Consider the following 17,565-nt stretch of genomic DNA (forward strand, 5'->3'; position numbering starts at 1 on the left):
ACTGTTACACATGCCTTGCCTGATCAATGGTTTTCACATATTGATCTATAAATGGAGTTGACAGTCTGTTTGGCTGCACATTTTCCAAGCAGCTCTATTTTTGTACAAAACCAATATGGGCAATTACCTTTCTTTGAGATGCCAAGTCTTATCAATTCAATGTGATTTAATGTCATTTTAATTAAATATCAGGATCTACTTCAGGACAATCTCCACAAACAAAGCCTCAAACTTGACTAAAAGCTTGAAGTGAAATAAGCCCAAACAACAACCTTGCCTCTTCTGACATGGCTCAAAATATTCCCCTCAACAGAGGAGCCCGCAACTTCAGCTATTTTACTTAGCTAGTCATAACTTTTGCAACTATCTGAGGTTTCAGGGATAGAAGAGGCAAGAAACAAAGGGAAATTGCCTCCTGTCTCTTTGATAGTGTATTAGAGAGATAAATAAGTCAATCAAGTCTGTTTCATCTTTGCACAAAGAACCCTAATCCATTAACATTTTGGTATGACTAAACAGACTCTAATTCTTAATCTATGCACCAATGAAAGAAGATGTTTCAGGCTTTGAATTTGCATCAAATGAGACAAAATGCACCTCTCTGAGGTTTAAGAGATGAAAATGGTGAATATTCATAGACATTGAGGGATCACATATTAACAGGAAACACAGGAAGAACTATGCTTAATAGTACCGACACCCAGCCTTAAGGTTTCTGCTACTGAGATGAGACATTAATATCATTTCAACTAACTCAGATGAAGCTTAGCAGCATGGCATTTGGCATGGTAAACAAGGGAAGGCTACAGAAAGATGTAGCATCTACCTGCTCCAAGTTGCCAGGTGATAGTACAAGTTCTATACATGGCAAACATCAGATATCTTCAGCAAACACTGTGTTCCTTTCATCTTTTCTATCACTCAAGAGACTGAAGCAGTTGGCCTGCATTAGGAAAATTATACTGGTATGGTTATGAACTCTATCCTTGCTTGCTTGCTTGCTTGCTTGCTTGCTTGCTTGCTTGCTTGCTTGCTTATTTATTTATTTATTTATTTATTTATTTATTTATTTATTTATTTATTTATTTATTTATTTATTTATTTATTGTTGGCAACAGCTTTTAAAGGATTAGACAAATTCCTTGACACTTCACAAAGAACTTGCCCAGGATCAAATGTTCAAGGCCAGTAGGGTGCCAAATATGAATATTGAAATTGGTGTTAACCAAATGAAAAATGTTTTGATTGCTTCATTTATTGATAAATAAAAGCGATATGGTTAATCAACTAAATCTGCATGATGTTTTCTAAGAGTCAAATGCTTTGGAAAAAATAATTTATATGTTTTGAGAAAGTATATAAACGGTACTCTCTCCCAATAGTCTCTTTTAAGATGGCACCTGTGGTTCATAAAGATTTTCATATTTTTTTTAAAAATCACATCTAGGGGAAAAAAACACAACCTGACAAATGATCACTCATGAACACCTTATTGATCAAAATACTTGAATTTATACAACCAATGACTTAACTGAGGATGGAAGACCCAGTGAGCACAGTGCTGAATTAAAGATCTGTGGGTTCTAATCAGAAGGCAATGTTGAGTTTCTCTGACTGGAGAACTACATCAATGTTCTTGTTATAGATAATAAGAATATGAAGAATTTTATGTATAAACAAATACTAGCTAAAATCTTGTTGCTTACTGTAGTAAGTTGCACTAGAATGGACTCACTGAATGAATGGGGTTTGGTGAGTCAACTCCTTTTTAAGTCCAACCAATGCAATGGGCTTACTCTAGTTGTGATTTAATTAACATAGTGAGTCACAGTTAGAATAGGCCCATTTGAAGCAATAGAACTTATGGAAGACCTGACTCACCAAATTTCCACCAATTCAGTGGGCCTACTCTAGGCTAGTACAATTTATTAAGCTAAGCAATAGGATTATAGCTACTGTTTCCTGAGGCAGACATTGCTCTTGCATGAACAGACAATGAGAAGTTAAAATAATTATAACTTTAACTAGAAACACGTGTGCAGATGTACAGCACCTGAACTTTACAATGCTCGTTAGGAATACCTCTTTAAGTTAGTAGAACTATAATCACAAATAAATATAGCAGGAAGGGTAATGTATTTTACTGTGGAACTGGCTATAGCAAATACATATTTCTTTTCCTCTTTATATGTGGCTTTTTTCCTAACTCTTGATGCAAGATTTTCATATTTTGTCAGAGAGAAAAAAAGCAATTTGTAGTGATAAAAATTCATAAATGTGTGGCGCTTGCAAATAAAAGGAATATAATTAATTTCCCAAAATATGGAGCAGAAAAATATTTCTTTTTTTAAAAAAAATTATTTTCTATTGCTTTCATAAATTTCATTATGAATCATGCCTCCTGGACGGTCATATGTTGACATTTAAGCAACACCGACTTATGGGTAAATCTTTCCAATTCTGAATCCCCCTGGTTTCTCTGGATGTATTTTGAAATGTTTGGATTTTGCCTAAGACTTTGGTCCTTCCCAGTTGCCTTTTACCAGTCATCGAACAAGCTTCCTGTGGTAAATATGCCAAAATACTATGCATTCTGTCAGTATCTAGTCGGAAAACTCTACATTGAAAAAAAAAGGGAGATGAAAATACTAGAAAGAACCAGGAAATTAGGCACATGGCAAGCCTTCAATCTGTTATATCAGAGCCAAGTCTGCATGGTGAAATGACATACCCTGCATCTCTATAATTAGCTGCTAAGAAAACACAACTTTTTCAGCTCCCTACAAAAGGACATAAATTGCAACTGCTATGCTTATGGAAAACCCAGCAGCAAATGTTTGTGCCTTGTGCAACTTTCTAGAATCCTTTTCTTTTTATCATCCTCACTTATTCTGCTCCCTCCTCCCCAACAAAACAGAAAGTTATGTAACAAGGTAATACCAACAATGAGAAACTGCATGATAAAATCCTGCCCAAAAGTGAAAAATGCTAATTTTGTCTCATTTACCAGCTGGATACAGAAATGCTCATTAGTTTTAAGAGGGTTAATCCTTTTAACTTTTGCATATTGATATGCCAATTATGCCTAATTGTACAAGAGGCATCAGTCAAGGTAATAGTGCATAAACACATGAAAGTTATTAAGTACATCCCAACATGTAATAAAGTAGGTGTTAATTGGTAGCTGAGTTCTGCAGGCTATTGAGGTGGATAATTCATTGAGAGATGGATCACTTGTAATTTCTCTACATAATTCCTTTTGCAGTCTCATGCTGTGATGTTTTCATGCTTGTCAAAAACAACTGCAGCCTAGTGCCTTTTGTTAAACACAGCCAATAAAATATGTTAGGCATCATTAAATATACTTAACTTTTAAACTTTTTCAAAGGTACAGTTCTTGCTGATAATACATTATACTATTTCCAAATGAATTACTGTAAACACCCCTTTTACTTCCCAGGCAAAGAACATCTCACTGATGAGGCGGGCAGTATTTTATAGTATTGTGTGCAAATGTATCAGAGGCAAGTAATCCTTTTCATTTGGAAAGTAAACAATAAAGAAATGAATGTTTCAGCGGTTATCATGCTGATATCTGAGGAGAGTTTTTTCATACTCCCGAAATGTAATGCCAGATTCTCTGAACCAAACATTCACTTCAGACAAATGAGAGAAGAATAATTAAAATCACGTATTTGCTGAGCTATGCTGATGAAATGACTGTGGTTAATTTCACATTTGAACACCAGGGTAAAAATCACAGGGAGACATGACAGCAACAATACAACTCAAATGGGCACTGAACTGACTCCATTGCTTATCTCTGTTAAAGTGATGACTATTTTCAAATTTCATCACATCAGTAGAGCAGACAAGAGATCACATGGGTCTGAAAAGATAAGCAGGAAGTATATGTGTGGTGGAAGGGGGACCTTCTTATAGTTTTGGGCATTTGACTTGTTTGCTTTGAGCTGAAAAACTGAGCTGGAGCCCAAAACAAGTGACTAACGCTGCATAAATAATTTTGCAACAGCATACAGTCTCAGCTGCAAGCTGAAGCCATTATGGAGGAAAATGAACCAAGGGAGGCTCATACCAATCAGTTGGTTTAATAGCACAGGATGAATAAAGGAGAAGGGACATGACTGGCAACAAGGTTCACCTCTAAAATGTTAGTGTATAAATCTTTTCAGAATGGAAAAGAAAAATAAACGATTCTACTACCTATTCCGGTATAATTCTAGGCTATTTAGGCAAAGAAACAAGATTCTATGTCTGTAAAACACCGACTATTTAATTCTGGAGTAAGAGCTCAGCATTGCTTGTTGTATGTCTGCACTGACACTACTTTATTCTGTAAATCAAAGAGGCATGATGAAAATGGAAATCGCCAGAGAGGGGAGAATATCTTTACACTTCTAAAAGCAGTGACTACTTTCTACATTCTAACATTTTATGTGGAGGCTTGTCTTCGAATATGATTATCCAGCTCCTAAAATTATACGTTATGTATACATTAAAACAATTAGAGCAGGACTCCCTTATCCACGGGATCAGTAGCCGCTGATTCACTTATCCACAGTATGAAAATATTAAAAGAAAAAAAAAGAAAAAAATACTTTGACATACATTACCAGAGGGAGCCACTTGAGGAGCCAGAGACCATGCTATGAATACTTGTTAGTTAGAATGGTCTCCCATTCCCTCTAGTGGCCAGGTTTGGTAATGCATGTTTAAAATTCTGTTTTTTTTCCTTCTCTCTCTCTCTCTCTCTCTCTCTCTCTTGAGAGAGAGAGAGAGTTCACTATTATCCATGGTTTTCAGTATCCATGGGGGAGGGTTGGAACCAATCCCCAGCAAATATGAGAGTCCTGCTGTATCTGTGTATAATACAGCAAACCTGTTTGGTCTTGGGCAAACTGCACAGCCCCAGGGCACTCCAGAATAAGGGAATGGCAAACTACTTCTGTCTAGCAAATTCCGTAAAGGATCACTGTAAGTCAGAATTCACTTGACAGCACAGAATTATTATTAATTATGTTACAAGCTTGACTGCTTCATTATCTTAAAAGCCCTAACATTCTTTTTAAATTGTGTTGACCAAGAATGTGATAATGAGGACTTCAACATGCACTAGAGACATATGAAGCTGTGTCTAATATGGAGAGATGTGACAGAACAGAGTGGCAGCACATCCTTTTTTTGCAACTCCCAAATCTTCTACCATTGTTGAATTTGATGGTGCAGCTACTTAACCAACCAGATAGGCGCGATATTAAATAAATAAATAAATAAATAAATAAATAAATAAATAAATAAATAAATAAATAAATAAATAAATAAATAAATAAATAAATAAAGACACTCAGTTTTCTCTTAAAAGCAAGGTATAGAAGTAGTCAAAAAAGATGATTTCTCTTCTGGGGGACACCAGGAAGTATGGGTCTCTTTCAGAAAAAAATCTATGCTACTTCACACACTTTGTTTAAAGGGGGGTGAAGAGTCTCATACCAGTACAGTTGCTTTTTACACTTCTGCTGGTACAGGCAGAAGTACAGGTTTCCTGGTTGGAAGCAGGACTATCTTCCAGACCCTCCTCTGGAATTGACCATCTGTGTCTTTGATGGTTTTTATAATGGATTAGGATATTCCTGCTAATAGCAATAAATCAAAGTACAGTACCTTGGACCTTTTATGGTAACAGTGAGGAATCAGAAAGAGTCAAACAATGAACAGAGTTACCTGTTTGATCTGTACATAAGAGTTTACCAGGCTTATCTGGTTAGTCACTCTACTGCATGAGGCCCTTCACAGATGAATTTAATTACATGCTGAAGCTCTCCATAACCAAGTAGGCATAGGATGATATTCTGGGATGCAAAGCATTAGCCTACCACTTTTTCAGTTATGGATGGCTTCACAACAATCATTGAAAGTAACTTCCCAAGCTCTGCATCAGAAGTAAGTCTAATTGAGTTCAATGTAGAAATATAGGTTCTTGTTGAACTTCTCCTCAGGTGGTTCCTAAGGAAAATGGGAAAATGTTTCTTTCTTGCCGAAATGTTATTCTCTTCATGAGCTGCTTTTGTACATTTAGTAAAATGGTCTGTGTTGGAAAATGCAACAGCTCTTGTTGGCTGGGTGAGCTAGATGGCACTGGATATAATTTATATAAACTGAGTCTTGGAGTTATTCTATAGAAAAAAATAGCTCCCAAAAGATTAGCCTATTGCTGCTTTCAGTGATCAGGAATCCGTGAAAATTATGTATTCAATTTACCAAAAAAAAAAAAAAATGGAAATTAAAAAATTTATTTTAGCTTCACATTTGAACCAAGATCTCCCAAGACTGTTAATGATTACTTCCACTGCACTCCCATCAGATTGAAGAAGCAACCTCTGCAGCAGTGAGATTCTTTCACATCCTTAATTCAGTGTAAAATACACTTCAATTATAGAGTTACAGGCTTAGCGAAGAGTAGCTTGCAGTTACTTGGAGATAATATAGTAAATTTTAGAATATTTTGAGCATAGTAATAATGGGGGGAAGAAAGTGAGAGAAAGAAAATCCATACACAACAGTACTTACAGGTTCAATGACTTTCAGATTCTCAGGCAGGATCATGGATTTGCTTTGGCTGTGTCTGTCATGGGGGCTGTTAACACTTCTGATCCTCATTTGAACAGCACCTGTGCTGTGATGGGAAGGATGAGGCTTTTCAGCACTGGTATCAGACATTGCTAACTGCTGCATGATTGATATGTAAACCTGAAAAATAAAATATGTTTTGTGCTTCATCACTTGATATAAAAATATAATAGTTAATATACTGCCATGTTTTATTCTAGTTTAGGAAATAAGTAGAAATACATGGAACAAGCTGAATATCTCTAAATATCAGTGTATCTTGTCACTAGAAACAATAAATAGGGTTTTTTATTGATCACTAGTTCATTAAATTGTCTTGAAAGAGTACAGTTTACATACAAGATTGTCCTCATCTCACAAGCCATTCTTCTCTTATGTAATCTTTCAGTGACCTTTCTAGTATATGCTGCTGGCAGGTATTTTACAGTTTGCCTTTGGTCTTCCCATACATTTCAGACAGATATCTCAAATTTGCTCATCATGTGCCTAAAAGTAAAGTGTTTGGTCTCTTCTGATTATGCCAGAAGGAGCTATGAAGAAAAGTATTCATAGATCCATGTCACACATTCAAATCTAACTGTACAATTCTTTACGTCTCTAGTAAAATATCAGGTGCATATGTCGGAAACTGTAGAGGTCAGAAAATTTGAGGTCTGTTTCAGTTGGAGACATAGTACCAGCTTTGGTCACAAAAATCACTAATAGAAATTTTACCATAGTTTGTAATTTCTGTGCTCAGAATATGAACCTTGACCAAACTCAATCCCTGACTTAAAAATGAGGTGAGCTCAGCCTTTTCTTAGATTCCTCCCTATAATAACAAAAATGGGAATGAACTAACTCCTTCCTTTCCCCCCCCCTTCCCAATCCTCCTAAAATATTAATATAGCAAAATCCAGTTGTCAGGATGCATGAGAGATTATAGTTTTCCAATATATTTCCCATAGTTCTAAAGCAGGACATGAATTCTGAAGCCATTCCTGAGTCTGTGGCCTTGGCATGGATATTAAAGTCCCCCACCACTAAAAGCCAAAGAGACTCCGGCATCGCCACCAAGACCAAACTCAGCAAATTCAGGAAGAGAAACTGTTGAGCAGCAGGGTGGATGGTATACCAAGAGAATTTCCATTCTGTCCAGGGCATACATTTTCAGGGGTATATAGTCACAACCAACAGACTCTAGGAAAGGGTATCTATTCCTTCTATCATGACAGTCACTGTATCTCCCTGATGGGCCTTGCCTGCTGCTACAACAGAGAATCCTGGTGGGTAGACCTGAAAGAGATTACTAATTATTTTATTATTTTATTATTAAAATTATTGTAATTTATTTTATTTATTTTATAAATTATTTTATTTACGTAAAGTATTTATATGCTGCCTTTCTCCTAAACTTTAGGAGATAAAGGAACTAGATTAACCCAGCAGCTTCATCCAGTTAGGTCTCTATAACAAAAGCCAAACCTGCATGCTCAGCCAAGATCAGGTCAGGTCTTAAGCATCTGTTGATTTCCTCTTCACTAACTTGGGACCTGCTGTGAAGACTATCTGGTTCCAAAGTGTCTATCCCTATTTGAAATGCAGGATAGTTTGGGAGCAATCCAAAACCACCCGCATTTCTCTTTCCCATAGCACTGATGTTATTGTTCACTTCCATATTTTCCCCTGCCCAGTATAGTTTTAATAGCAACTGCTTGGCCCTCTTCATCTCCTTCCCTTTTCTGGTAACACATCTGTCCACTGACAGACAACAACCTGAAGCTAAAATAATTCTTACACAGAGATAAACCCCAAACAAACCATCCATAAAGATTACAAACTAATATCTGGAAAATTAAAACCACCTTCTGATATTGGCAACAGCATTTACTTAAGTGAGAGGTGAGGTGAAGCGTTACTCCAAATAAACTTCTGAAATATTCTGTTGATCTTAAAATATACTTGAGGAATGAACAATGAAATATCATGAAGCATGTATATTTATATTGATGGCCATATAGTCATCATAAGTTTATTAGGGTTATCCCAAATACTAACTTTAAGTAGTACCCGCCTTTCTAAATCATTAACGATCTCTCTAGTCAACATATTTAAATTCAGTTTAATTATTTGAGAGATATCTTTTGAGATCAAAATACCTAAATATGTTAATATATTTAGATACCAACAAAACCACTATTTACTATACAATGCAAATGTTTTATAATTACACACAGTCATTAGCTCAGTTTTTGACCAATTATTTGTGTGTCCTGGGATTCTACCAAATTATTGATTATTTTTATTAATTCTGGTATAGATATTTCTGGTCTGCTAATGAATAGTAATAAATTATCTGCATATGAAGCTAATTTAAATTCTGCTTGGTCATTAACAAAGCCACGGATCATCCTATTCTGTCTAAAGCACAGAATAGTTCCAAACATAAATCAAATAGCAATGGAGACAAGGGACAGCAGTGTCTTATACCTCTCCCTAAATGAAAGGTATAGAAAGAAATCCACTACTTGTGATTTAGGACATAGGTATAAAATTTAAATCCATTGTATACATTCTTCTGGAAATCCATTTTTTTCTAAAGTAGCAAACATAAATTGCCAATGTATTTTATCAAATGCTTTTTCAGCATTCAAATAAGTGCATCTGGATCCAATCTATTACTATTTTGTTATTGTTGTTTAGTCGTTAAGTCATGTCCAACTCTTTGTGACTCCTTGGACAAGAGCATAGCAGGCCCTATTACTATTTAGGGCTATGAAATTAATTACCACTTGTAAATGGTTTGCCCCTGATCTTTAAAACCTATTTGATCTGGATTTACTATTTTTGATATCAAAGTCCAGACTTTGTTACCCAAAACTGCAGATATTTTTTTGGCATCTACATTGAGGGAATTGGTTTATAATTCACACAGTTAGTATGATCTTTACTAGATTTCAGTATAAGAGAAATATATGCATTGTACAGTGAAGTTGGCAAGACACCTGATTCAAAGACCTTTTCATAGACATGAAAAACCTTAGGAATCAGAAAATCCACATATGTCTTATATCATTCTATGGGGAAGCCGTATGGCCTCAATGTTTTTCAATCTTTCATTTCAGAGGTCCTTTTAATTTCTTCTATCTCTAATGGTCTTGAAAGGCTCTCCTTTTCATGGATATTTAGCCATCAAGAAATCAATTGCAAAAAGAAATATTCATATTTACACCTTATAGTGTCACTGTTTTTCTTGTATAATTTAGAGGGGTATTTTTGAAATTGTAAATTTATTTCTCTTGGAGTTGTAAATGAAGTATTTTGATCCTCTTTTATTAAAGGAATATAATTCCAAATTTTTGTTGCTGCTTTCAATATTTTACCTGCTTTCTCACCACTTCCCAAACTCTCCATACACATCCGTGCAAATTCAGCTTTAGCAGAGTGTAAATTATTTAATTCAATTTTAGCTTGTCGTAGCTTTTGATAAGGGACATGGTGGCGCTGCGGGTTATACTGCAGAAACCTCTGTGCTGCAAGGATTTGAAGACCAGCAGTCATAAGATCGAATCTACGTAATTGAGTGACCTCCCTTACCTTTCCCTAACTTTTGATAAAGATCAGGGGGATGGGGTGTTGTAAATTTACTTGGAAGAGACTTTGCAGTCTTTTTCAAATTTTCTTCCTGCTCAATTCTGTTTTGCTTTTCATGTGAAGAATATTATAACATATTAAAGTAAAGGAGATGATACCAAACCATAGTCTAACAAAGAGCAGTTTTATTGCACCAATGAGAGCAATGTATGGTCTTGTTCTATAGGATGTAGTACATGCCAAACATGAATCAAGCTTAGATCAGATATCTATCCTTTTAGTGCTGACCACACTAAGGATTGAGTTCTATGAGGAAGTGTACTTCTGTTTAGGACTGGATCGATAATTTCATCAAAATCTCCTTGAATGAAATATTAGAAGAGAGTCCAAAATTGAGCCATAAATATTCAAAGTTGCTATTGTCATATTTTAAATTTTCACCAGAAGGCAAATAAATTGGCCCTCTGAATCAGCTAATACTCCAAGAAAGGCATTCTTATATAAGAGGATAACTATGTGCTTAGAATTCTTAGGAAGACTAGTATTATGTACTTTCCCTAACCAATCTTTATGCAGACTACCTTTATTGTCTTCCACAAGTGTGTGTGTGTGTGTGTGTGTGTTTTGCAATAATGCCATATTTGCTTTAGTTTTTTAAAGCTTAGAAACAACTCCTTTCTTTCCCAGGGTCCCGTCATCGCTTAATATTCCATTAATAAAGTTTAATGCCAATGTGAATATAACATATTCATAGTAACACTATACCTTAGTATATTATCCACCAGTAGTAGTAGTAGTAGTAGTAGTAGTAGTAGTAGTAGTAAAACAGTTAAAACAATGAAATACAAGATTTCTTTAAAAACAAACTCATTCTGGATATACTACAAAAACATTTTCTTTTCAATATCGAAGGTCCTAATTTAATAGTAAATATTAGTAGCCAACAACTAGTTAAATAAGCAGATACCACAATTATTCTGCTCATGCGTGTTTATTCAGTTCATTAAATGCTATATCTAAGCTGGATACTGTAACTGAGCTGGATAGCTCAGTAGCTTAGGTATCTGGCCATGGAGCCAGAGATTGAGAGTTCAATTCTCCACTGTGCTTCCTGCAAGTAGAGTCAGCCTGTGTGGCCTGGGGTAAGGTGCACAGTCCCAGGCCACTTCCAGAAGAAGGGAATACTGAACCACTTCTGAGTATTCTTTACCTGGAAACCATGAAAAGGATCTGCATAAGTCAGAATTGACTTGATGGCTTTATTATTATTATTATTATTATTATTATTATTATTATTATTATTATTATTATTATTATTATTATTATTATTATTATTATTATTATTATTATTATCATCATCATCATCATCATCATCATCATCATCATCATCATCATACGGATGAGGATGTATCAACAATAGACTTTATGTTATAATTAAAGAAAAGAGGTCAAAAATAATCACTAGTTTATAGTCATCAGAGAAATGGTGATATTCTCATGATAGAAAAAAGACAAACAGCTACAGGAGCAGCTGAGAATGCATCTGACTGCATTGCTATCAAAACAACTAGCCTAGACCAGCTGCTATCCCCAGTTAGAGGAGCCCTATGGGATTCACATCACTTTGGTGCTGAATTCAGCAGCTTATTCACTTGTTCTGCTCTGGCTCCAGCTGCCTATTGTAGTAGTTCCCAAACTTAGGTCCCCAGATAGTCTTGGGCTAAAATTCCCCAAAGCCTTCACTACTAGCTGTGCTGGCCAGGATTTCTGGGAGTTGTAGTCCAAGAATGTCTGGGGAACCAAGGTCAGGAGTCACTGGCCTACTGGATTTAAGCCATTGTGATAAGCTATCTGCCCATCTTTGTTTTCGTTGCTCCTTATTCTGTGTGTGTGTGTGTGTGTGTGTGTGTGTGTGAATGTAAGTAAGCTTTACCAGCTCAAAAATAAATATATGCAGTCCCTTTCTCCCTCAAATAAAATACATTGCTTATATTTTGCTCTGTGCTAAGTGAACTACATGAATAAAATCAAGACAAGTTTCCATAACACAAATATTAACTACATTCTCAGACTTTATTTAGCATTGGATAAGTATTAAACCTACTTACTCTCAGAAACATGAAGCATTTTGTAGCTTCAGCCATTTTACTTATATGGTGGACACGGTATTTTTCTTATCTGGGACCTTGGGCTATTATTAAATCTGTCAGATCTTATAACTATAGAGTTGTCAGGCCCAATTTATGCTTAGGTGGGAAATCTACAAGAAAAGCCTAAGAGCTGCAGGAAGAAGGAACACTTTGATGCAAATAATGCCATCTTCCGGATAAAATGCTAAGCAACATTTTCCAAATAATTGCCAGCAAGCCTCTGTTTGCACCAGCTGTTTTCCATGTGATATATGTCCCCAGTAGTAATCTGGTATGAACCACACTGCATCTTGTCCGTCCTCTTCTAATGGTGCATCCACTGCTGTGACTAAATCTTTGAAGGTTTTCACTTTAAAAGGGTACCAAACATTATGTCACATCTCATGATATCTGTACAAGCATATCATACTGGCTCTTAATCTTCCCACTGCCCTATTTATTCAGAGAAGAGCTGCTATTTTTATTTTTAATTACTAGCAAAAAGTCCTTCATCAAGATAGAGGAAATATCCAAATATGAATTTTATTTTATTTTTTTAAAAAAGGAATGCTTTACTCATTGCTTCTTGGCAACCAGGTTCCTGCTATCCTTGTTGCCAATGAGCACTTAATTATTAATGTAACCAGAAAAAAAGGTTGAAAATGTTCTCTTGTTCATTCTAGTGACAATTTTGATGTTGCACCTTGCAAATACTTGTAAAAGTACAGAGGACAAAACCTAGTCTTGATATAAAAATGTCATAAAACCTGAAAAATTCCTCTCAAGCATACCTCTAATGTTATATTTTTCCAACTGAAAGGTAACAGGAAGTACTTATTTCCTTGGAACTGCAACATGGAAACTACTTGTTATATAACACATTGCCCCAAATGTAACTAATTAGAGGCAACCTTCTCATAACTAATTGCTAGCTCTGTGAAATATGTACAGTGGTGTCTCGACTTACAAACTTAATCTGTTCCAGAAGATGATCATAACTTGAAATGGTCCTAAGTCGAAGTACCATTTCTCATAGGAATGCATTGGAACACAATGAATCAGTTCCAGACCAAAACAAAAAACTATGAAAAACAAAAAACAAAAACACTGCAAGCCCCATCGGAACGTTTCGGGGCTGAAAAAATAAACACCAAAACCAAACAAACAAAAACAAATGCAAGCCCCATCAGAACGCGCTGGGGCTGAAAAAGAAATCACCGAAAAACAAAACAAAATAGCAAGCCTCATTGGAATGTGCTGCGGCTGAAAATAATCACCAAAAACAACAACAACACATCAAGCTGCATCGGAACACGCTGGGGTTGAAACACTCACACACAAAACAAACAAACAGAGCAAGCCCCATTGGAACATGCTGGGGCTAAAAAAAAAACACATACCAAAACACACAAAAAAATCACAACACAGAAACATAACGCCCCCCCAGCCCAAACCCACCCTGCAAAACCCTGTATGTACTCACTCAGAAGCAGAAAAAAGCACCAGGCAGTCCGAAGCCTCTCTGCAAACGCACACTATCTAACCATTGGGGCGAAAGAGCTACAAAGAAGCAGCCTCTTTGGCAAGCAATGGTTAGTAATTTACATTTCCCACCTTTTCCCCACCTTTTTTCTGGTCGTAACTCGAAGCTCCGGTTGCAAGTAGAAGCAAAATTTTGCAGCCAGAGCTGGTCGTAACTCAAAATGATTGTAAGTTGGAATGTTTGTAAGTCGAGGTACCACTGTATAGAAAAAAAGACCTTCGTAACAATGGCCTTTGCTGAGTGCAGCACATCTCTATGTATTCTACACACAGAGACATTTTAAATCCATCTGTAGGATGCTGATCCTAACCATGCCTAAGGTTACATTGCATACCTACCATAGAAGAGGGCAAAGTGATGCCTACAGACTATCTGTATTTATGCTCCTGGCCTCCTTAATGCCCCCCCCCCGGTTAAAATTATATTTGAATTATTTATTCATTTATTTATTTTGCTTTCTTCAGGAGCAGAATTTTGCCATAAAATGGTGGGAAGGACCCTACCCAATCCCCCACAGCCTTCCAGTATCTGCAGTGAAACATACTGGAGGGGTTGCTAGACTTGACCACAAACCAAAGACAGCAGAGGATGTTTTGAGATGTGAGGCAGACCCCATCTCATGACTTAAATATATATATAATTGCAGTCATTAACAATTTGTTAATCTTTAACAATATTCCATTGTTGACCTTCTGCCTGGGGCAGATGACTTTCCTCATCCTGAGAAGACTATCATAGTTTTCATCGAAGCCACTAGATCCAGCCGCTAAGAATTATTCCTATTTGCATAGTCCAAGAATGATTCCATTTCTTATTTAAAAAATGAAACTAACTTATTTGGAGTTAGAGTACTTGTTTATATAATCCAATTCTGCCCGACTGGTAGCAACTCACTGGCCCCTGAGGGAAAAGTCTTTTCCCTCTTTGCCTCCTGAGAGCCAATGAATTCTCCAAACATAAGGACTATATTGCTCTTCATTTATTACCAGAGCCAGGTGAGTGTATGTATGTGGCAACCCAGCAGGAGCAGAAGTAGCCATGAGAGGTGGCAAATAAAACTAGCTAAATGGTGTCCTCAGACAAAGCTAGTCACTGACTTAGTGTACACTCAAAAGTGGACAAAGTGCAGCCTTTAGAATATATGCACCTCCCAGCCCTCTCTGAGGCTTCTCTCCACTGGACATTCCACCAGACATTACAGGATACTTCTTGCTATAATTTTTTCTTTGTTCATTGTACACTTGAATCAGGATGAGACAAGTCACACAGCTGTCAGCATACATATAGTTTTCTTTTTCTTTCTTTCTTTTTTTTTTGAAAAATGAACCCCATTGATTGGCAAACTTTCAGCTCTGGAAAAAACGTGTTAGTACATGAAACAAGCAAAAGAGCGGCACTGGCCATTTAAAAGAAGATCTGTGACTAATTCTGGGTATCTCAGCTGCTGAGATTCTTTTTGCAGAAAAAAAAAACAGTGGTTTCTACTGTTATTCTGATAGGAAATTTGCATGTATTTCCAGAAGCTTTATTCATATACCTATGGATTAGAAATTGGCCTTATCTTCCTATCTATTTTGAATGCATACTCCTTCCCTGCCATTATCTGTTCTCTCATATGCTAGATAGCACATACAAGTTCATCCATCAAAATAAGACTCACTTACAAACTCAAATTGCAAAATCATGTGAATAATGTTGTTTCCGTCCAAACCTAAGGTCTTTCCTGCATCACAGCCTGTATTGCATGCATGGTGGAAAGTCTGTGACTGTGCAAAGACAACACAACAAACATACTTCCTCTTTTATTTTTAACAAAGGATCAGGCAGGAGATGATGTAAAAGACATCTGCTAGAGACCTGTGAAAACAATGAGAGGGGCAAAGTCTGACTAGTTATGCTACGGTGAGAGTCACCCACCTTTGAAAGACATCAATATGAATTGTGAGACTCGTTCTGTATGCTTAAAATGCAACTTTATAAATGACCTTTCACTGTGCAACCAATGGGGATGCCCAGTAGAGAAGTAAATATCCATCTAAGGCTTCATTCCATAGAAGTGATGATGTTACTAAATTCTTTCTCGATAAGACATGTGAACGTATGTAGGTAATGAAAACAGGAAAATAGTCTCCTAGGTGCTGCGGATATGGTATGGGAAGGTAGAGAAAAAACAAAAGCATCTCAAAAGGAGAACTTTCAGAGATAGTAACTTTTCAGGAAAAACAACAATTATCCATTGCTCAATAATTTGCAACTCTGGGGTTCCAGTTAACGATGCAAAAGGCAGCCGTTTCCTCCCTGCCTGTCTATCAGCAATGTAGAGCTTGTGTGTACTTCTTCTGCCTCTGTAGGGCACACTTTGCACTAGCAGTTCAAGAAATCTCTTACACTTCCAGTATTGCTCCACAACTGATTTTTAATGCAAATGTACTACTGTAGTGAAGGACATTTGTCATTCTTAATTATATGTCCACAGGATAGTATTTTTACTAGCATTCCCACTGTTTATTACTATTGCTGCTATACAGCAGTAGGACAGTCTACCAAAATTTGTGAATGTACTTTTCTCACCATAGCGTAATGCATTTCATTTTATTTTAATTTCTTTGCTATTTCACTGGCTCTAGTCTCGCCATCCTCTGAATGGTTGTCCAATAAAGCAATGTGTTGACCGGGTAGGAAGAGGAAGTCACATGCCAGAGATGGCTAACATTTTATAGTAAAGAATGGCTAAAGACTTGAAAATCTGGAATTCTCAGTAGTGTATCCATTGTACTATTTTCCATATTTAGGCTTCTTTTCACTTTACATTTCTAAGCATTATGCAGTGGGGGATGAGGGAGTCTTCTTGAATAAATTGCTCACATGGACTATAGTTAATATAACAATGCTAAAATATCTTGCCTATGCAACCCTCCCTCAACTTCTGCGATGGGATTGTTTCATTGTACATCTTCAGTAACAGGTTGTAAGGTTTCAAAAATAAATTAAATTTCCTTACCTACAGATTATTGCACTTCAGTTTCCTATCCACTGCAGCAACGTCCAATTACCACTTTAAAGAACACAGAGAAAATGAAACAGCTATGTATCTGAAAGCTAAAAATCTCCTCTCCCCTGAAGCAACAGGAGGAAAACACGATGAAACCACTTCCTGTTCAAAGACGTTACACACTCTACAGTCAGTCTACATGCAGTTTTACATATAAGAATCAAATGCAAAGCATTACCAGCAAGTTGTCAAGCATAAATGCTATTTAAAGTAAACTTTAGTACACTTTTTGGCAAACAATGTTACCAAAAAGGAAATGCAAGGCGGAATTAGTGTAGCTTAAGTTGTAACAACTTCTCTTTCTTCTGCTTTCTGTAGTGAAGAAACCTACTTCAGCATGTTGGAGGCAGATACAGAATCCTATTGACTTCATCCACTTGACTTAGATTCGCTACCTACAGCAAGTTGCTTATGTTTCAGTATCTGAAAAGTGCCATCATATCACTCCTCAGTCTTCTTTTCTCAAGTCTAAACACGCCCAATTCTTTTAGCCTTTCCTCATAAAGCTTGGTTTCCAACTCCCTGATTATCCTTGTCACTCTCCTCTGAACTTGTTCCAATTTATCAGCATCTTTCTTGAAGCATGGTGTCCACACAATACTCAAGGTGAGGCCTAACCA

At 36.5% G+C, this 17,565-nt stretch overlaps 1 protein-coding gene across 3 annotated transcripts in view; it reads right to left on the minus strand.

The window, feature by feature from the left end:
* The window catches only part of ARHGAP15 (Rho GTPase activating protein 15), a 541,978-nt gene extending 524,811 nt beyond the window's left edge, over window positions 1-17,167 (minus strand). For all 3 annotated transcript variants that reach the window (XM_020784230.3, XM_020784231.3, XM_020784228.3), the window contains exons 1-2: window positions 16,895-17,167; window positions 6,589-6,768 (exon numbers count right to left, since the gene is read on the minus strand). In XM_020784230.3, the coding sequence (XP_020639889.3) occupies window positions 6,589-6,753 (165 nt within the window). In that variant the 5' untranslated portion in view covers window positions 6,754-6,768; window positions 16,895-17,167. The remainder of the gene's footprint in view (window positions 1-6,588; window positions 6,769-16,894) is intronic.
* Between the last annotated feature and the right edge of the window lie 398 nt (window positions 17,168-17,565).

Source organism: Pogona vitticeps, chromosome 1 (assembly GCF_051106095.1).
Source record: "Pogona vitticeps strain Pit_001003342236 chromosome 1, PviZW2.1, whole genome shotgun sequence".
Lineage (NCBI taxonomy): Eukaryota > Metazoa > Chordata > Lepidosauria > Squamata > Agamidae > Pogona > Pogona vitticeps.